This window comes from Verticillium alfalfae, genomic scaffold, assembly GCF_000150825.1.
Source record: "Verticillium alfalfae VaMs.102 supercont1.3 genomic scaffold, whole genome shotgun sequence".
NCBI classification, from domain to species: Eukaryota; Fungi; Ascomycota; class Sordariomycetes; order Glomerellales; family Plectosphaerellaceae; genus Verticillium; species Verticillium alfalfae.
The window spans coordinates 838,413-858,351 of record NW_003315036.1 but is presented as its reverse complement, the minus strand read 5'-3'; the positions used below and the strand labels follow the sequence as shown (position 1 = coordinate 858,351).

At 55.2% G+C, this 19,939-nt stretch overlaps 6 protein-coding genes across 6 annotated transcripts; 2 read left to right on the top strand and 4 right to left on the bottom strand.

Moving 5' to 3' along the window:
* Window positions 1-386: 386 nt before the first annotated feature.
* VDBG_02770 (cyclin-U2-2) lies at window positions 387-1,463 on the bottom strand (the record flags this gene model as incomplete). Its single annotated transcript, XM_003006585.1, has 1 exon — window positions 387-1,463. One exon carries the CDS (start codon window positions 1,461-1,463, stop codon window positions 387-389), a length of 1,077 nt encoding a protein of 358 aa, XP_003006631.1.
* Window positions 1,464-3,736: 2,273 nt separating this feature from the next.
* VDBG_02769 (acetolactate synthase) lies at window positions 3,737-5,531 on the bottom strand (the record flags this gene model as incomplete). The annotated part of the gene is made up of 4 exons (XM_003006584.1): window positions 3,737-4,088; window positions 4,143-4,367; window positions 4,539-5,276; window positions 5,333-5,531. The coding sequence occupies 4 exons, from the start codon at window positions 5,529-5,531 to the stop codon at window positions 3,829-3,831; spliced, it is 1,422 nt and encodes a 473-aa protein (XP_003006630.1).
* A 1,981-nt stretch (window positions 5,532-7,512) lies between these two features.
* On the bottom strand, window positions 7,513-8,100 carry VDBG_02768 (conserved hypothetical protein; the record flags this gene model as incomplete). Its single annotated transcript, XM_003006583.1, has 1 exon — window positions 7,513-8,100. The coding sequence occupies one exon, from the start codon at window positions 8,098-8,100 to the stop codon at window positions 7,513-7,515; it is 588 nt and encodes a 195-aa protein (XP_003006629.1).
* Window positions 8,101-8,889: 789 nt separating this feature from the next.
* On the top strand, window positions 8,890-10,545 carry VDBG_02767 (lipase; the record flags this gene model as incomplete). Its single annotated transcript, XM_003006582.1, has 1 exon — window positions 8,890-10,545. The coding sequence occupies one exon, from the start codon at window positions 8,890-8,892 to the stop codon at window positions 10,543-10,545; it is 1,656 nt and encodes a 551-aa protein (XP_003006628.1).
* A 1,651-nt stretch (window positions 10,546-12,196) lies between these two features.
* Window positions 12,197-14,175, top strand: VDBG_02766 (serin endopeptidase; the record flags this gene model as incomplete). Its single annotated transcript, XM_003006581.1, has 2 exons — window positions 12,197-12,427; window positions 13,240-14,175. The coding sequence occupies 2 exons, from the start codon at window positions 12,197-12,199 to the stop codon at window positions 14,173-14,175; spliced, it is 1,167 nt and encodes a 388-aa protein (XP_003006627.1).
* Window positions 14,176-15,902: 1,727 nt separating this feature from the next.
* VDBG_02765 (predicted protein) lies at window positions 15,903-16,620 on the bottom strand (the record flags this gene model as incomplete). The annotated part of the gene is made up of 2 exons (XM_003006580.1): window positions 15,903-15,973; window positions 16,050-16,620. 2 exons carry the CDS (start codon window positions 16,618-16,620, stop codon window positions 15,903-15,905), a joined length of 642 nt encoding a protein of 213 aa, XP_003006626.1.
* Window positions 16,621-19,939: the final 3,319 nt, after the last annotated feature.

Below are 19,939 nucleotides of genomic sequence, written 5' to 3'. Positions count from 1 at the left end.
CAGGTTCGACAAACGCCAATAATAATACATAAAACCCAAGGACTACAATATAGGAACCTACCATGCCAATAATAGTGCTTGCCCATATGTTAATTCCCAATCTTCATCTACATCGCCAAAAATGTAACGAGAAGCTTCAAAATGTTATTGGCTAAACCTGGCTAATACAAATGGACCGAAGGCAATGCTATGCTATGCAAACCTGTTTGCCGGGCTGCCAAGATGTTGGCAACGCGAGATCGGAAGCAAATGTGCCCAACGCCGGGGTATCGAAATGCATAAAAGAAACTAGATATCCCCTACCGACCTGGTAAAGGCCCCACACGCGGCCCAACGCCGTTTCATTTTATGCGAGAATGCAGCGGAGTGCCATGGGCGGCGACCATTTAGGCTTCCCAAACAACCGACAGGTACCCCAGTGGGAAGTCAAACGGTTGATTCGCAGGGCTCTCTTTACTTTGCTTTATTCCTCTTTTGCCCTCGGCAGTGAGTATTCTTTCCTTGGGCCTTCGGTTGAGCGTCAGGGTCGGAACGCCCTGGCGGAGGACATGGAACGATGTTCCCTCTCGGAGCACATCGGCGTGCTTCTGTAAGGCGTCCTCTCTGACAACGAGTTCGAAATTGGCCAGAAAGCAGAAGCTGATTTCCAATCGGGCCAATTCAACTTCGCTGACGCCACCAACCTTAGCCATCTTGCCGTGCGCATAGCTGAGGTCTTCGAGCGCCTTCATGGCGACGCGCAATCCCGCGAGAACTAACCTGTGACAATTCCTACGTGTCACAGGTATCGCTCGTTCATCGACCGCGAGGCGATGAATGTACAGGCTTGTAGCCAGGTACACCGCGGTACTCATGGGGCAAAACCGGTGTAATCGAGCAAGATAGTCCTCGATGCTGATCGGTGGCGGTTTTTTGGAGTAGAACTTTCGCGTAATGGCGCCGTGCTGGAGGTTCAATGGCTGTGAATTCTCGCCGATTATGATGTACGGCTCATGCTGCTGCTGGCCGTGCGGCGATGGGGTGGAGCTTGGCCGAAGGTGAACACCATCAATCGGCTGCGGCGCCGAAGTCTCTTCACGAGCCGCAAGGGCAGCAGCTTCGGCCTGCTGGCGCATGCGTAGAAGATTCTTCTCCGAATTCGACCGTATGATGCTGTCTTTTTCGAACTGAATACCTCGCATGTGAGGCAGAGTCGGACTCGTGGGGGGTGGCGTAGGCGGAATATCGCCAGTTATGCGTGTTAGAGCCTCGACGCCCGAACTAAGCAGCCTCATAGCTGATCTCGGGGAGATTTTGAATATATCATCGTGTAGCGGTGGCGGCGATCGTGGATTGTCATCCTCGTGGTCGCCCGTCAGAAGACTGGGATCGGAGGCAGGGTTCGGCGGGGGAGGGAGCTCGGGGACATCGCTCGAACCAGAGTCGCACGATGCTTCGGGGACCGCATCACCGTGGGAGGACATGCTGGGCGGATCTATCCTGCAGGTGCGCTTGCTGGCGGCTGAAGACGAGCCCAAGGAAGCTCGTTGATATGGTTGATGATGGCGCGGAAGGAGGCAGCGGTCATGTTCTCAAGCTCAAGCTCGGCTCAGGCTTGCCAGGCTGCTGTCTGTCGGTCTCGTGCGCGTGCCTCGGTTTGGTTTGCGTGGATGTTGTTCACAATGACGGATTCCGGGTGGCTCAGACATGCGCTGGCGCGGACAAGCGTGGCAAGAAGGTCAGACGCTGCAATGGCGACAAAGTCGGCTGCGACGAGCAGGAAGAGGCGACGACGTTTTCCGGAGGTAATGGTGTGAAGTGGACCGTTCTTATGGCAGCGAACGGCCAATGGCGTGGATAAAGATGCTGTGGTAGTGAGAAGATAAGGCCCGGGTCAGTGGAGCTCTTGGTGTATATGGTCGTCCTTGCGGCGGTTACAGGTTTCTCGCAGGCTGGTCTCGACCGTCTTGCATGCCAGGGCTGGCGTGGTGGGGGGCGCGGCTTGAATGAAGTCGGCTGTCCGTGGGTCGAGCGAGCTTGTGCGGGGCTACGATCAGCTGCAAGTTCTCTCGGGGTTGTGTTGATCCCCCAATTCCGCCCCCTCATGGCAGGCATTGAAAAAAGGCAATTCAACTCAAGGTGCACATACAAGATGGTGGGCCGGTGGCAAAGATGCGCAGATGGGAACTGATCGGCAACGACGGTGGGCGGAACAGCACCAGACGGTTACGCCGCTGCAGGCCAGGAGCACAGGTGCAGAGGTGCCGCGCAGATGCAAGCCGGGAGGCGTTGGCAAAAGGCCTAGAGACGAGGTCTCGAACTCAGCCGAGCAAACGCGTGAGGGGACGAAGGTTGGCGTATGGTGGGAGAGCGGGCGGGGTGGCGGCATACGCGAATAATGGTCCTTTGATAACCGAAACGTTGTCGCCTGCCTGGCTGTTCATTCCACAGGCACCGGTGACAATAGTTTGCGATAGATTGGCTACTCTGATCGCTGTGGTACCGGAAGCCGTGTGATTACTGGACGGAAAATGTTGATTTGCGAAAATAGAGAGAGAGAGAGAGCGCCGTTCGGTTTTCGGTCTTGTCAATCGAAAAGTTGTTGTGGTCTGATCAGGTTGTTTGCCTGATCGCCATATCGGTATCGCCGCTCAGTAGGCAAGGCAGGTTGGTGAGATGCAGGAACCACAACAAAAGGCGTGGCGAATGCTGTCGATCATCGGCTAAGGGTTGTGAAAGGTAGCAGGCAAAGTGCCTCCAGGGCAGCGAGCGCTACGACGACAGGTGAACCGCGGAGTCCCGTGCCGGGATGGATCGTTGAGGGCCTCTCGGTTGAACGTTGAAGGAAGAGCTGGCGATGCCGGCTGGTTTCATAGGAGAAAGAGCAACAGGACGAGACCCGATTCAGATGGAAGAGGGGAAAGACCGAGGCCCTAATCTCTTATTTAATGTGATTTGCCCGGCCTCCCCTCCCAGCAGCCTAAGATAATGGTGCCGTCGGCGTGCTGGCAGGGAAAGAAGGCCCGGTGACCGTTTTGCTCCTTCCTGCCTGGACCTTCCTCGTTTTCCTCGTGCTCCAACGGCTCCAACGAGCCTCCCCACTCTCCACTCCCCTCTCCCCCGAATTGAACAGCGGCAGTGCTCCGAATATGTCCCTAACGTGCCCCTCTCCCATGGCGCGCTTTCCCACTGTTCCATGCCCACGTCGCTTGACACCGAACGTTATGGCGGGCCACCAGGGTTCAGAAGGACCACAGGCCTACAGGGGCCATGCCAGGCCTACAGGGGCCATGCCATGCCTACAGGGACCAAGCCTCTGACTTCGGACGAGTCCATGCGGCTGTTTCTCTCGCCGCCCCCCGAAAGCTTGCGAAAACGTAGCTCACGACCAATTTTCCAATCCGCCGGTCTCGAACACAGTCCAACAGGCAGAAGCAGCGAGCAAGATGGGATGGGGCTTTGAACTGCAGATACGAGTTGTGCAGCTGTTACCTGGTCCTCGGGTTCGACCTACCCCTCCTCGTGTCGTCTGCGCATAAGGTCACGATGTCCCTCGAACACGGCCTGTCAGACTGGGTCTAGACACGTCGAATGCGAGTCGACGTGGCTCGCACCTCGGGCTGGCTCCACGATGGGTCAGAAACGGCGCGGCGCCAGGTTCCCGTCGGTAAGGTACCTGTTGTACACATATACAAGGCATGCATGTGGGCGCCCACACTCAGAAAGGCGCAAACAGAAAACATTTTTGTGTCCGCTTCGTGAACGGCACCCATGTACGGCAGTATTGGGCCCGAACACCCTCTTTGTGTGGTGATAATCATCACTCTCCTGCGGCTTTTGCTCGTTCGCTCAACAGCCACTCGTAACCTTGACGTCGAGAACAGCCGATTGTCCTCCCTGAACCGTTTCAATCGCCTTCTTCAACATGCCCTCGAGTTCCTCCACATGGCCCACCCTCGCAGCCAGCAGGTCACCACCCGCCGCTGCCTTGGCAATGCCTGCGTAGTCAGGCGATGGGTCAAAGGAAATGTTGATCTCCTCATTCGATGCCTTAGCGCCAGCGCCGTCGGGATGAACGAGCAAAAGCGACCGCCGTGGTGCGTTCCAACCTGTCACTGCGTCAGTCCCTGCATCCCGGCTCCCACTAGCCTTATCGCACTCACCTTTGTTGTTCAAGACGATGGTCAAGATTGGAATGTTGTACCGCTTCGCAATCCAGTAGACGCTTCCTGGGACCGAGAACAAGAAGGTCCCGTCGCCCACAATCTGGACCACAAACTTGCCCCTGCCGCCGTTCTCAGCGGCACTCGCCAGCTTGATGCCCAGCGCTCCTCCGCCGGACCATCCTAGACCGCCGCCGCCGCAGTTGATCCACGACCCAGGATGTACTGGCTGAATGTTGTCATGCACAAAGCCAGTGTTGGTCACCGCTTCGACCGCCCAAATGGTGTCGTCGGGGCAAAGGCGGGCGTAGCTCTCGACAGAGGTGACCAGTGCCGAACTCTCCATCCTCCGAGGGCTTCGTCTTTGCCTGAATTGTGGCTAGCCGTCGCTCGTACGATTCCTGCAACTGCATGCCACGGGTCTTCGGCTTCCTTGCTGTTGAGCAGAGACGCCAATTTGTCTGACTTGAGCTGATCCCGTGATCTGACCAACGGCGGCCAGGCTGTCTGCGCGGTACCTCGACTCGGCCTTGATGTAGAAAACAGGCATTTGCTGTTTCAACGGATCAACATCAACGTGGAAAATCCTAGCATCTTTGCGCGGGTGGCACAACGTGTTGACCCAAGGCACGTCGCAGTTCAGGACAAGTATGACATCGGCCGTCTTGATTGCCTCGTCTGATCCAAACCTGAGGCCGAGCCATGCGGGATGGTCTGCAGGGAAACACATGTCGCTTCCGCCAGTGTCCAGAACTCGCAGACCCTTGACTGCATTGGCCAGCTCGACCAGTGCGCCGGGGAACTTGTGATCCCTGCCGCCGTAGCCAGTGATGATTAGCGGTTCCTTGGCGCCGGCCAGCGCTTCGGCAATCTTGTCCACGGCCTTTGACGGCAGGCCGCCGAGCTCAACGGGATCCCATTCTTCCTGTGAGATGGAGTACGGCTCAATTTCAGCCTCCATGACTTCTCTGGCACCGCAGAGATATACCGGCCCTTGAGGGTCCGACTTGGAGAATTGCAGAGCGCGGTTCACCATTTGTTTCACATTGGTGCCAGTCTTGACTTCGCCTGAGTAGCGACAGTACTGCGCGAGAATCTGCTTCTGATCGGGCACATCCTGGATCCAATGGATATCTTGCCATTGTCAGCCTCAATCCTGCGTTATCTGCAGGGGAAATTGGCGCACATACACTCGGTCCGACTGCCTCGGAGCTCGCCCTCCAATGTAAATGGAGAGAGACCAGCGAAAACGAAGACTGGGGCTCGGCCCGTGGAAGAGTTGTGCACAGCAGCGCCGAGGCCCTGAGTTCCGACATCAACGTGGACAATAACACATTGAGGTTTGCCCGTCAGCCTGGCGTAGCCGTCGGCCATGGACATGGCCACCATCTTGACCGCGTGTTAGTGCGACACGGCGCTAATTAGAATGGCGGCAGCATAGATGACCTACCTCATTGGGACAGGTAATCATGCGCGGGAACCGGCCCCTTTTTCTCGCGTTGGCCTTTCACCATGGCTTCAATGATGCTTGGGTGATCGGAGCCTAGGTTGACAAAACAATGTGTGACGCCTGCATCCCAGAGCGCTTCGAAGAAGGCAAAAGAAGCAGTGTACATGGCGGCTGGCGCTGTCGAGGCATAGTTCCTGATCTGCTCGACCGCAAAACGCCTGGTATTATCCTCCTTTGCAAGGATGCCGCGCTGTATGGGTGCTGGTATGGAGGAAAGTGCCAAGTGACGGGGTCCAGATCGTGAAGTCGATCGGGTGGCGGAGGTCGATGCACACTTGATAGACCCTCGGCCGAAACTCTGCCCAGCGCTCGCCGGCGAGGGCCTTGACAGGCTGCGCAGGACGGACCCGCGGGGTAGTGGTCGGAAGGGCATAGCTAAGTTGTCCGATAGGGCCGTGACAGCCAGCACCTTACGGATACGGAACGCGGTGTGGGGGTTGAGGGAAAGGGCCGGGGTGTGAGGGAGTGAAGTGAAGCATGTGCCTGGTGGCTTGATGTCCTGACGTCTTGGCACGAGGGGGCTTTCTCTCAGAGGGCCAACTGTACTGTACGGACGGACTCGGTGACGCTTCGGTGGACTTCCGAAGATCGTGACGTAGAGCCCAGAACCTGTTAGGAGGGGATTGGGGGGAAGGAAAGTAAGAATTACGATCAACCAAGGGCGCCAGGCCAACTTATACGACCGGCGGGCAGGTCCGATGAAACATCCGAGACGGAAGGCGCAGGGCGCGGATTCGCGCGGGGCACAAAGACTGGCAATGGGTCATTGCCTTGAACAGAACGCAACGCAACGTCAGTGGCAGGCACGGGACCTTGAAGCTCGGAACGTTCCTTCTTCCCCAGCTTTTGCATCTTTGGGCGGGGAACGGCGACCCACCGCATTGGCTGGAAGAGGGCACGGATGACCTGTTTTGGGCATCACCCACCGCTTGGAATCGGCCACAGTCAATGAATGACCTGGTACGACGTACTCGGCGGGGAATGTGTACAGTGAGATGCTTGCTGTCCGACCGTAGACTGCATCGCCATGTAGCCTATTTTTTTTGTCCTTCTTGTCTCTTTTCCTGGACCCCCATTATGCCATGTTTCTCGTTTTTGCTCGTACCTTAGCCCCTAAAAATGGGTGCTGCCTGTGACACTGCCGTGAGCCGAGACTTGCCGCCACTGGTACGAGGGCCAAGAAGTATATCAACCAAAGCGTCTTCCCCTCGGAGGGACGAGATGCCCAGCGTCCACTTTGTCGCTTCGGGGCCACTTGTGCGTGAATGCAACAATAGCGAGTATTGATTAACTCAAGCTGGACCGATCCTTTACAGAGACAGCTATGACGTGTTCAATTTGATGCTGGGACTTGAGACATTGGGTCAGACAGATGCTAATGGGTCCACCTTCAACATAGCCTCGGGATGGCTTCCAACATCAAGGCATAGGTTTGCGCAGCCTCGCGTTACAGCACATACGACCATACCTACTGGAGAACTCGGGATCCCGTCCGCTCTCCCATAGATAAGCCAGTAAGGGTCGAACTAGTAGTTGGGTGGGTGACCACCAGCGAATCCTTGATGTTGTATGTTTTTGGTTGTTCTTTCGATCTTGAATTCATTTTTGAGGTTGGTGGGAAAAGGGCGCCGAAGCTCGTGGTGGTTGGTGTTGATGCTTCACTTGCGTTGTGAAATCGCGGTTTATATTCCTGATGTGTGAGGGAGCTTTGTATTGAGCTTTCATATTATTCTCGGTTATATGTAGCTTAGCAAGAATTCCCCACTGGCAGCGTTTTTTCCCCGTTTTGCCTCTACCCATTGCAAACTGGTCAGAGTGCAGTCCATCTTCTCGCCTGCCACATGCTATGCTCATGTCTAGTCAGGCCCCGAGCTGTGTCCAGCAGTGCAGCGTCGTTTCCATGTTCTGTTGTACAGGTTCCCCAGCCAAAGACAACCCCGCAGTATACACTTTTCGTACAGTTCCTCTCCACCGCCGGTCTCCGAGCATCAGGTTCCTACGGCGCCTTGGTCCGCAGCTCACGCCGTGCCACTGCTTCACCTTGTCGCCCAGCGCCTTGTTCACCATCCGCTGCTGCTTGAGCATGTTGGCGCCGCGGAAGTGCGCCGACGTGATGTCGATTGAGTACATGGAGCCGCATCCGCCGGAGACGTCGCGAACGTTGAGCTCGAGGGGCGCAAACTCGGCTACGAGCGTGTCCCAGATCCAGGCCTCGGCCTCGTCGAGATAGTCGGGCTTCTCGAGCGCCGGCGGCGCGGCAGCGGCAGCGCTGGCTTGGGAGTAGTGACGAGCTTGGGGCGCGAGGCGGGCGGGCTGTCTTTGGGCGGTGCGGAGGCCTTGCGACTGGGAGAGTGTGGGGAGAACGCGGAACGAGGGTGCGGCGCGGAGGATGTGGGACGGCGAGGGCTTCGTGTGCGCCAGGGCCCGTTGGCAGAGTCGGCAGATCATGTTGAGTCTCGACCTGGTTGACGTACAGTGGGAGGTGGGATATCGCGATGGAAGACGCTGGGGTGATGCAGATTGTTGGAATCGTGGCGTGAGGTACGGGCAGATAGATCGCCTTGGGGAAGCTTCAGGCGCTGCAGGGCCAATTGCGAGAATCTCTTTACTCTGCCCTGCCCGGCTGACGTCAAATGAGTGAGCTCCAATTGTTCAGCAGCCGATGGCCAGCCGAACTTGAGCCGACCTGAAAGGTGCAGCGCTGACTCAGCGAACATAGCCCCCCGTAAAGTCGATGGCCTCCCTCACTGCAATGCAGCTTCAACCTCGACATTTGTAAAAACTCCACTTCAAAAACAGGAAGGCCTCCTCTCAGTTTATCCGTTAGGGAGCCAGCCAGGTCTTCATATTTCCGTCCGGCTTCTAAAGTTGACTATCTCCTGAGCCCGAACTCGGCCACTCAGCGTCGAGCCCTCGTACCCCAGGACCCGCCCCCGTCGGACGCGGGGCCTGGATCGGCAATCCCCCGCAGTGCATCTAGCTGGGGTTGCTTCATCGTCTGTCTTTCCGTGTTGTTGAGACCCCGGTCGTTGGGAAATTCCTCCAATCACCTCGACATGGACGATATAGACCGCTAGACAAGATGCCTACCCTTCGATATCAAATGGGCGGACCAAAGGAGAATGCAAGGCAGGGCTCGAGGTATATGAGCAGTATGCCGTCGTTACCTGCCAGGCGGCCTGTTTAGTCTTGATTCTCTGGCACTCTCGACCTGCAGATTTTTTGAGCCGACTTAGAATGCATGTCCGATCTTTTCTGTGGGCGGCCCTCTGCTGTTGTGAGGCCGTTGTGGCACAGGCACCCCTCGCAACAACTGTCAACGGCACCTACCAGGGCGCCCACCTCTCTTCCTGGGACCAGGATGCTTTCCTGGGCGTCCCTTTCGCTCAACCTCCGATCGGGGATCTGAGATGGCGCTGGCCACGAAGCCTCAATGAGTCTTTCACCGATGTCCGAGACGCGACAAAACAGGGATACAGCTGCATGCAGTATCGCGGCAACTTCGACATGTCCGAGGACTGCCTCACCCTCAATGTCGTTCGACCATCCGGCAAACAGGAGAAGCCTCTTCCTGTACTCGTTTGGATCTTTGGCGGTGGCCTCTACACTGGCTCCATTGCCGATCCCCAGTACAACCTGTCTGGCATTGTCAAGGTCAGCCAAGACATGGGCCAACCTGTCATCGCTGTCGCCATGAACTACCGTCTCAACATGTACGGCTTCCTGCAAACGCCGCAATTGTTGGCTGAAGGTTCAAGCAATGCCGGTCTTCTCGATCAGCGACTTGCTCTCCGCTGGATCCAAGAAAACATCGCCGCATTCGGTGGTGATCCCGATCGCGTTGTTATTTGGGGTGAGAGTGCCGGAGCCCAGAGCATCGCCTACCACCTCTTCAGTTATGACGGGCGCGATGATGGCCTTTACAGGGGCGCAATCATGGAGAGTGGCGGTCCGACCGGCGCTCAGGTGCAGAACCTGCCATACTATACCGTTCCTGTTGAGAACCTGACCCGCTCGGTCGGCTGTTGGACGGCCTCGAACCAGTTGGCGTGCCTTCGCGGCCTGAGCCAGGAGGCTCTTTTCGCTGCCCGCCCCAGCCAAGTGTGGAACCCGCTCATCGATGGAGACTTCTTGACTGGATACCCAAGCCAGCTGATGCCGGGAGGAAGCTTTGTCAAGGTCCCGCTGCTTATTGGACACAACACGGACGAGGGTATCAACTTCAGGCCGACCTCTCCGAGACCCGAGACGGCAAAGGACCTCCAGAATGCATTTGCCAGCTGGCGATCCTACTCACTATCATCTCCAACCATCCGTAAACTCCTCGAGCTTTATCCCGATGACCCCTGCGATGCGCCGCCACACGCCATCACCAACTGCAGCCGTCTGCCCGCCTTATCGAGGGGCTCACAGTGGCGTCGAGGAGCAGATATCGGTGGCGACCTAGTCATGATCTCCGGTCGCCGCAAGATGTGCGAGCTATATGCTGGACCCATCGGAGAGTCGCAGCCTGTTTACAGCTACCGCTTCGACCAGCGACTCTGGAATCGCGCCGAAGTCGATGGCGTGCAGCACTTTGACAATGTCGCCTTTAGCTTCCAGAACATCTCCGGACTACTGGGCGCATCGCCCACGTATGACTCTCACGTCAAGCTGGCCCGCACAATAGGACAGGCGTACGTGAGATTCGTCTACAACCTCGACCCAAACCCTGCCTGTCGCCACAATGCGACGGACGTCATGGCCTTGCCCAAGTGGCCCCGGTATGATCTGGACAAGCCGGTCAACATGGTTTTGAATGCTACAGAAAACCATCTTGAAGACGACACATACCGCAAGGAGGGTATGGCGTACATTAACTCGCCCGCTGTCGCTAGGGAATTGCTCGCCTAAGTGAAAGAGGTTTATCGCATGAAATAGTGAGGAACGACCTTCGTCAGGTTAAAGAACAGGCTCGCTATCGGGCAACATGCCACGACATGAATACAATCACCTGCATCATACTGCATCTTCTCTATTTTCATACTTGCTCGGACTCTCTGCTGAGTACACGGACATAACGAGTACTACAGTTGTATCATATGCCGAGCCAGCGAATTCTTGACAGGCAACGCAGACTGCGGAAACAAATTTGGTCATCCCACAGAGACCATGCAAGCTCACATAGTCGATAACACCCAAGTCGAGTAAGCTCCTCGCACGAAAGATGTCTTAGGCAGACAAACAACAACACCACATAACATTAACCACCCAAATAAGCTAAAAAACGTAAACCCTGGCCCAAAATCAAATCTGGGACGCCGAGCGACTTGATAAAGCGACACGGACCTCTTCTATGGACAGGACAACGAAACACGATGATTGGGGCTGGTGAGTCCTTGGAGCCTGGGCATCCAACTGCCATGGGTGAGTCGTCAGCATCCCGTCGCCAAAAAAAAATTGTACGCCGGCATTGGCCCAGTTCGGCCAGGCAGCTTCGCCGGCTAGCCAGCATTGGGCATTCGTTTGATACCTACAGGGTCATCCAGGTCCAGCCGCAGCCCTATGGGCCTTTGGGCTTACTTGACACAGCCCTAGGCATTGACCGACGATGCTACTCTGGGAGAGTCACAACAATGATTTCCCCATCTCGCCAATCGACAGGATACTTTTGCCCCTGCTGGCATCCAACCGCAGTCCTGGAAGCCATGTGGGCGCTCGATAACTGGGCGGCCAGCACTCGTGCCCCGCGTGGTTTAGAAATTTGGCCATCCCCCGTTGCATCCATTTGGAAACAGGCATCCATGTTCCTCTATTACAGTATTTTGCACCGCTTACCACACCGCAGGATTCTTATCGCAATGCTGATGATAGCGCCTCGATGTGAGGCTCGGCGCAGACATCCGACAAAGGTTGAGTCCCCGCTTTCTCTTGTAATGCATAAGGAAGTCTACATGTGAATGCATCCGGAAACTTCGGGGTCGCGGCTGATGTCACCCTCTATCTCAGCTCATCCTCAATCACCCGGTACGCCTGATTTCGTCGTGGCAGAGTGGCAGATCCTGCGAGACTCACCCCCAGTCTCTTTCACGCTTGGCTCTCACGAGCCCAGTCATGATGCTCTCCTGGATTTCGACATCTATACCATGCCGTTGAGCACCAATCAAAATTTAGTTAATACCTAAAGTCTAGCTTTTTGTCACGTACAATATGGTTCGCAGCTAGCAACATCTTTCGTTCTCTACTCGCAGCGGCTTCGACCGTTGTGAGCGCTGCCCCCCAGTCGCAAACAATCCAGGGTGCGTACCTTGTTGAATTTGAGCATGATGTTGTAATTACATTCTCTTGGAGTGGTGCCAAAGGCTAGTCTCCGTCACACTCGCTATTCGTAGACGACAGCCTGAACGTTGCTAATTGTTCATCCAAGGAGACGGCGGCAGGCCATAAAGCATATGAGGGGCATGCAATCAGAAGGAGGGGTCTAAATCACAATTTATCTCACGGCACTTCGATTCACTTCAGAGATCGCGACACGACGGAGGAGAAAGCTAACGAGCTGGGGAAGATGGCTGGTGTTAGGTCAATCCGCACCTTGAAAAAATATCGCCGGCCCGACGAAAAGATCATATGGACCGGCAACAGCGGGCAAGAGTATCAGGAGTGTCGGAAGCGTGATACACAAGATGGCGGTCGTGATCATGACGCTTTCACTCCCCACCTCATTACGCAGGTCGGTATGCTTCGAGACGCAGATTACACAGGAAATGGTTTCAAAGTTGCGGTTATCCATACTCGTGTAAGTAATTGACGCTACAAAACCATCGGGCCGGGTACAAGAAGGAGAAAAGCCGACGAGCTACAGATCGACTTCAATTGCCCTGCTCTTGGAGGCTGCTTTGGAAAGGAGTACCTCGTATCAAACGGTCGTGACTATGTCGACGGTGATAACGTTGAGGAGCCAACCATGGACTGCGACGGGTATGGCACCCGTGTCTCTGGCACCATCGCAGCTTAACCAAATCCGCCTGCCTTCGCTGGTGTTGCTCCCGATGTAACTCTGGGATCCTATGATGTCTTCGGCTGCAATGACACGGCTCCCGGCGACGCTATAGCTGCAGCTTTCGCCCAGGCCTTTGAGGACGGAAGCGACATCATTTCTGCTTCTCTTGGGGGTGATCAGGTTTGGTCTCGAGAAGAGGATTCTGTCATCGTGCAGCGTATCGTTGAGCAAGGAATGTCCTGCGTCATTGCGGCGGATAACTCAGGCGCATCGGGACCTTTCTTTGCCTCTGGGCCAGCTGATGGCATCGGTTTTATGGTTGTTGTTTCTTTTCATAAGATAGACATACCTCAGCTACTAACAGAGTCTACATACAGCATCGATGACGATGGCGGGGTCGGCTTTAGCTAGCATGAGGGCACCCTTGCTGCGTGGGCTGACGTGGAGTTTCCCTTTTACGCGACGAGCCTTGACACCGAGGTGTTTGATGATGCTTGCGACCCTCCCCTTCCGACACTCCTGATTTGAACAACCGCATTGTTCTGATTCGCCGCGGAACTTGCACGTATGACGACAAAGCTGTAAATTCTGCCGACAATGGTGCTTAGTACATCATATTCTACAACAACGTACCTGGCATCGAGGATGTCTCGTCGACTCATCCTCGGATTCTTGCAGTGGCCATGGCCACTGCAGAAGAAGGCGAGTATTGGTTGCAGGCTCTAGCGGCCGGTTCCAAGGTGACGAGCGACCTCATCGAGTCGGACACTGTCCTTGAGCATGGTAATAACACCATAACTGGAGACTTTGCCAGCACCTTCACATCATGGGATCCCACGTGGGAGGCTGAACTGAAGCCGCAGTTCGCTACACCTGGAGGACATATTCTATTGCTCTGGCCAAGAGCATTGGAGAGCTGCGCCGTGTTCGGTGGCACATCGATGGCCACTCCGCTCGTGTCTGGTGTTCTTGCTTTGATGACCGGAATCCGCGGACATCTTGATCCAGTCGAACTCACCAACATATTTGCTGCCACAGCCAAGTCTCAATTCTTCAATGATGGAAAGCAGGCTTCCAGCCAACTCGCACCCGTTCCCCAGCAGCGAGCTGGCTTGATCCAAGCGTACGGGGCTGCTTCCATGACCACCATTCTCAGCGTGCCGAGTCTCGCTTTCAACGATACGGAGCACCTTAGCTCGTTGTTATTCAGCATCGAGAACATTGGAGATGCAGAAGTTACCTACACGCTTGACCACCGTCCTGTCGCCATGGCCTACACATTTGCTGCAGGTACCGGCCGCGCGGACACTTTCCCCAACGAGCTGACAGACGATTATGCGACTCTCCACTTCAGCAAGCCTGTCATCACGGCCGAGGCGGGAAGAGAGGAGAAGGTCACAGTGTCTCTCGACCTTCTACAGCATGTCGATAACACTCGCTTACCTATGTACTCTGGCTATATTGCGCAGTACGGTATGATGACAAGGTGTTGCACCTCCCCTACATGGAGACAGCCGGCAGCATGCGAGAGACGCTTGGGCTAGCAAGTGCCAATGGTTTCGTCTACAGGGCACACACGCCAACACGATCCATCGCCAATGCAAGTTTCGCTATTCCTGCGCAGGACACAGCCGATCATATCACACACACTCTCCCCGTCGTCAATCTCGAGTTCATCCTGGGTACCAGTGTGTCGTATCTAGAGGTCATTCCCGTCGGCAGTCACGATGAAGGGCTCACATACGAGTTCCTCGACGTCAGGACCATGGGGTCTGCGGTGCCCGCACTCCGATGGATCACGCGCTACACCAACGTCCTTCTCACTTAAGATGGCCAGCTCGAAAGTAAGAAGTATGCCCCGGCCGGTCGCTACAAGTTTCATGTCAAGGTGCTGCGTATTTTTTTTTTTTTGGCGACGCAGAGGATCTCGACGACTACGACACGATCGGGACGGCCGCGTTTTCCATCAGGTACGAGGCGCGCCGCGGTTGACGGCAGCTATTGGGATTGTCTTGAAGGTGTCACTATGTTGTCTGGCAGAATTGGGAGTAGACCTGGAGCTTTGGCTCCTGATTTTTGGGTCTTTATTCGGCGTTCATCTAGATTGTTGGTGTCTTTTTTTCCTTTCTTTTTTGGCATGTATGCATGAGCTGAGAATAGATATTGAGTGGGTCTCGAACATCTTTTTCCCAAGTGAAGCGCGCTGTCTAATGATGTGGCATGTCAACGGTTCCGAGAAAATTTTGCCGCCTGTCTCAAGGACGGTGGTCCCATCACGTCCGCGGCTGAGCCCGATATTTGGGAAAGGACATGACAGAAAACTTTAAAAACAAGCAAACGGTTCGCCGCTGAGACACAGCTAGTCCCCCGGAGAAGGGGAACGCCAACGGCGTCAAGGAAAATGTCGACACTCAATCGGGAAGCAAAAGAAAGCGGACATCGGTGGGAGTATCGAGACATGCGACCCAGCTGCCGCTCCGGCGGGACCGGCTCTCAGTCCCTAGCGCGAATCGGCCGTTGCAGCTTGGCGCTGGCGAATGAAACCACATCGATATTGTGCAGGGAACAGGGACTTGTGGGTGGGTTGGTGTCTTGGTCGAGAGGGTGTGAGGGCTATTTACTGGGTAAATCCGATTCTCCGGGACGAGAGATGAAATAGGAGCGGGTTGGTAGATGGCCCAACAGCTTGGAGGGGGTGCTCTGTGTGATGATGACATGCATGGGCGCTGGACCATACGGCAATTCGATGTGGTGTGAAGGCCAGCAATACACTTGCACTGCTGGCTGCTAACAGCAGATGCATCATCGTCAGAAAGTCCCCACTGCGACAGTTCAGGTGAAATGCGGGACAGCTGATCTATTCCTCTCTTGGCTCTCCAATATGTACCCTGGAGAAACATGATCTGCATTGTTCCAGAAACGTTATTGCTATAAGCTGTAGTTTGTCCTGGAAGTGCGTACGTCGTTTTCCTCGTTCCCGACTAAGATTGTCACCTGTTGATACAGTAAATGACTCAACGCCGATAGCCTATGAGGCAACCCAGATGAAATCGCCTGTCGTAGGGTCCTGTTGTGCCCATCCTCTGACGATGATCGCTCCCCTCTTCTATACCCATTTGTTTTGCCTGCTTGCCATGATCCCTGGCATGTGATCAACCAAATACCTATCCATACATGACGCATCAACGTTCCATTACAATACTCAGCTGCTTACGCGAAGTCTCTCTCCCAGTTTGTCTTCGGCCGTTACCTTATCGAGCATGAGTCGTTCTCACGTCGGCGTACTTGGGATATCGCATCCACTTTGCCTCAATTTGCGCAGCAACGACCTCTCTTCTGATGCTAAGTAAGAAGAATGAGCATGATTGACAAGCGATTACCAGACTGTGCATGCAATTGGGGGATGGGGCGAGCTTACTTGGCCTCTGCACCGCAACGGCCTCTGAAAACCCATAGAACAGCTCCGTCTCGGCTTGTTCGATCATGGTCGCGTTGTCCGTGTCTCCATCATCGTAGTTGACGCGATATACATCTACACGGATGGAGTACACGCCGGCATATGTGAGCGCTAGGTCCGGAAAAGCAAAGGCAACAGACTGTTGCCTGCTACCGGAGCCACGGTCTTCGACGGCATAACCTGTCGCAACCAGGGCGCCGCCTAACTGGCCGTCGAGTACTCGCCCTTGGTCGTCGAGCAGTGCTGCTGTCGCGAAGAGGTGCGTGTTGTTGTGGCGGCCGCCGGCGCGGACATGCGTTTGGGCGACGACAGGTGGATATATGGGCCGGCAGGTCTGGGTCTCTGTCGGCGGTTGGACGGCTATGGAGACCATGGCGGCAAAGATGTTGCCAGGCTGGCTAGAATACCTGCAGGAATAGCAGAGGGATGCGAGTTGCCCGGGAGGACCGTTAGAGACGTCTTGAGCGTAACAGGAGGCTCGATGGTGGCGCGAGCAGGGCTCGGTGTGGATAACGCGCTTGATCGTGTTCATGGCCATGGTAGCGGGCGCAAGGACGAGTTTATTTAAAGTTTAGGAAAATAATCAGGTACCATGGGCGTGGGATGGAAGGGGTCGAAGAGGACGATGAGAGATGAGCAGCATCAGGGGGGGGGGGAGCGGGAAGGGTGGGGGCATTCGGCGGGACCGGTCTCGCGGGTCGATGTGATGGGGCGGCTCCGTTGCATGTAGATGGAGGCCCGGCTACCGAAGTCTGTCGTCACCAAAGGCCAGCGCCACCGATACACGCCCGGTCAAAGAGACTGCCAATTCTTCTCATAGAGAGCCCGAAAATTATCGGAGACGCTAAGAGATAGTCGGGCCTTGTCGAGAGAAACGGGGCGGCGGGATGGTGGTTCTGGAGTGCCACAGTGAAAGCAAGGTCCGGAGCGGAAGGCTGGCAGCCCAATGGGCTGGTTGTGGAATGTCAAAGTCAGACAGTCGTGGCAGCAAAGAGCAGGGCGACAATGTACTGGTCGGAGAGATGGATTGAGAAGGGGGAAAAGGAACGCTGCGCGGCTGCGTAAGGGACTAAGCGAGAGCACTGTGGGTGCAGCCCTGGACCATTTCTCCAAAGGGAGTATGATGATGTTCCTCGGGTTTCGACCGGTGTGGCGGGTCGGTCCAGATGCAAGATGAGATCTATCAGAGATGCTAGGTAGAAAGTTTGTTGCGGAAGAATGACCAGGGCGAAGAGTAGAGATGAGAAGAGATATCGCGGAGGAAACAGAAGCTCCAGATTGGACTACGCAAGGCAACAGGATCGTGCCTTGTTCCCAGGCGATCAGCTGTTCCCGAGCCTGCTGGATCGACTACTTGGATGCTAGTGGGGTGCGTTCCTGCGGCTGCGATCTCACGCAGATGGCCAGGTTCTCCCAAATACATGGGACAAAGGATGGGCTGAGGCAGGGGGACCAGAAGCATTGATTCACCCGACTGATTCTTCGCGACGTCCTTGTTGCCTCTTCGACTTGGCACTTTCCTCTCAGCCTTAGATTTGGCGCTTGCTTGATTTGGGTAACGACCTCAGAACGCTAAATCTCAGTGATCCGTCCATCTGGTATGGTAACGTCGACGCATACAGGGGCAGCAACTGGACACCAGAATCAAAAACCGGGAGCCTCCCCGGGAGGAAATCCTCCAGCATCGGATCAGCACTCGGCGCCAACACGGATCAGTAATCGCATGTAGTACCTAATCAGGAGCGAGTGCCAGGACCCCTTGTCGTAAGGACAGGGATAACGTGGTGGGGCCACTCCAGCTCATCCAAGGGCGACGGAGTGAGGTGAGATCTGGTACAGATGCTGTTGGTTTAGCGCATGTTTCTCGGCTACCACAATGGGCCTATGGAGAGTTGAGGCAAGACGGCTTTGAGAAAGGTTCTAGGCTAACCACGTTGTGCGACCACCGATATGCTTCACAGCATGCTTCGCGAGCCTGTGGCTCGGTCGTTATCATCGAGATAGATGACTCGAAGTCTGGGAAGCCCTTGAGTCTCTTTTGGGTCCCACGTAACACAGAATGCGGCCGGTCGAGAAGAGAGAGGTGTTATGCTGTGCCACATAGCCTAAAACGAGGGCTTGGTGGAATAAGAAAATATTAGCACCCTCAGAATGACGAAGAGAGAGAAGGCCAGAAAGCAAGACTCGGCCCGATGCGGTCAAAATGAGGTGACAACAAGAGACCAGTGTCTATCTGGTGACGTTACCCGATGTTCCCGACATGTTGCAACCTGCAATCTACAAGCATGCTGGAGAAGCTTCACTCGGCTGGCAGCCGGATCTGATCTCAACATGATGCCTTACGAAGTCAGTGGTAGGGCAGAAATGCATAGGTGCAACAGGTGACAGGATCATTGCGCGAAATCTTTCTCGAACCTATTTTAAGCTGTGTCGCACAGAAAGTGAACCTGCTGCAAAGTAATCAATCAATTGCATCTGCACGATTGCGAGCCCACATGTTGCAGCCAACGATCTGGCTCCCCATGAGTACCGTCATGTCGTCTGTCTTGTTCATCATGGGCGTCACATGGAGGGAGATGGCGCTAATGGGGCGTTGGGGGCCAACGCTCAGAGCCAATGGCCTAATGGATGGTGTCGGAGGCCAGTCTTAGAGAAACCATATCCTTGACCCTTAATGCATAATCTCACGCCTCCTCACTACACACCAGCCTCGCGGGTCCTCCACCTTGGCCACAAGCTGTACAAAGGGACTCAGGGCATTGCAAATTGACATAATTTCATTAGAAATATCTTTCCATCTGTCTGTACTCTGGAGACAAGCAGAATTTGACATGTCAGTTTTGGCGGAAGTCCGCAGGCTGTATGTAGCAAAAGAAAAGACGGGCGGTATTGCAACCCTGGCTTTTGCACTGTTTCACATCATCCAGGCCTCGGGTAAGGCACAAGGATGGGAGTTGCAAGGGGTGCAGTGGATGGACCATCTGCTCCTGGTCGTTGTAGATGGCGGTCGCTGATGTCGCTTCTCAAGATCGCGTCCTCCTGCTGTTGGTCTGAACGGGGGAGATCGCGCCGGAAAATAAAGGACGGGCGATCTGGGTACGGATTTTTGGTAGCCTCAGATCTCACCTTAGCTCCCGCCCTTTAGGCCATAGCTGACACCTTTGTAATCACGTCCTTGCATCGTGCAAAGTCACGAAACATGATCGAGCCTGGAGCTTCAACGGCGGGGCGAATCTCCATTGCTACGCTTTGGGCTTCGCAACCCTGACACCTTCCTGTGCGATGTCTCCGAAGACAAGCCCGTCCCCAGGATCCGTGAAGTCGGAACCAGGTCCGACTCCGCGCTTCGAGCCGTCATGAATTCCAGGTTCGGGACCGACCATTCATCCCCGTTTGTGGCAACCCACAGGGCCACATACGGACGTTTTGGTTCAGGCTGCGTAAAGCAGCCAATTGTTATTGGGTCTATGATTTGCCTAGAGCTTTACCCATTTGCCCATGGGCTGCGAAGCTTCAAAGACCCTTGCCCTTCGACGGAGCAACGAAAACCAGCAGCACCCTGAATGTTTCTCTCCACCGACCAAGCTCAAGAATGGATCACGCCCACGCCCTAGTTTCATCTGCTCCCCCAAGCTTGGGTCGCAGACAGTTCGCAGCGCAAGGCTCACTGCATATGTAGCTACTTAGCTCGTCCTCGCCTTACCGGGGAACCAGGGCACGACGTTCCGTCATGCCGGTCATATGCACATGCTTACCGCACGTCTCGGCCAGCGAACCGAGATGGGAACATCCCTGGAATGCCGGAGTGAGAGTTCGAGCTCGCCATTAATGTCTCATTCGATCATGTAAGC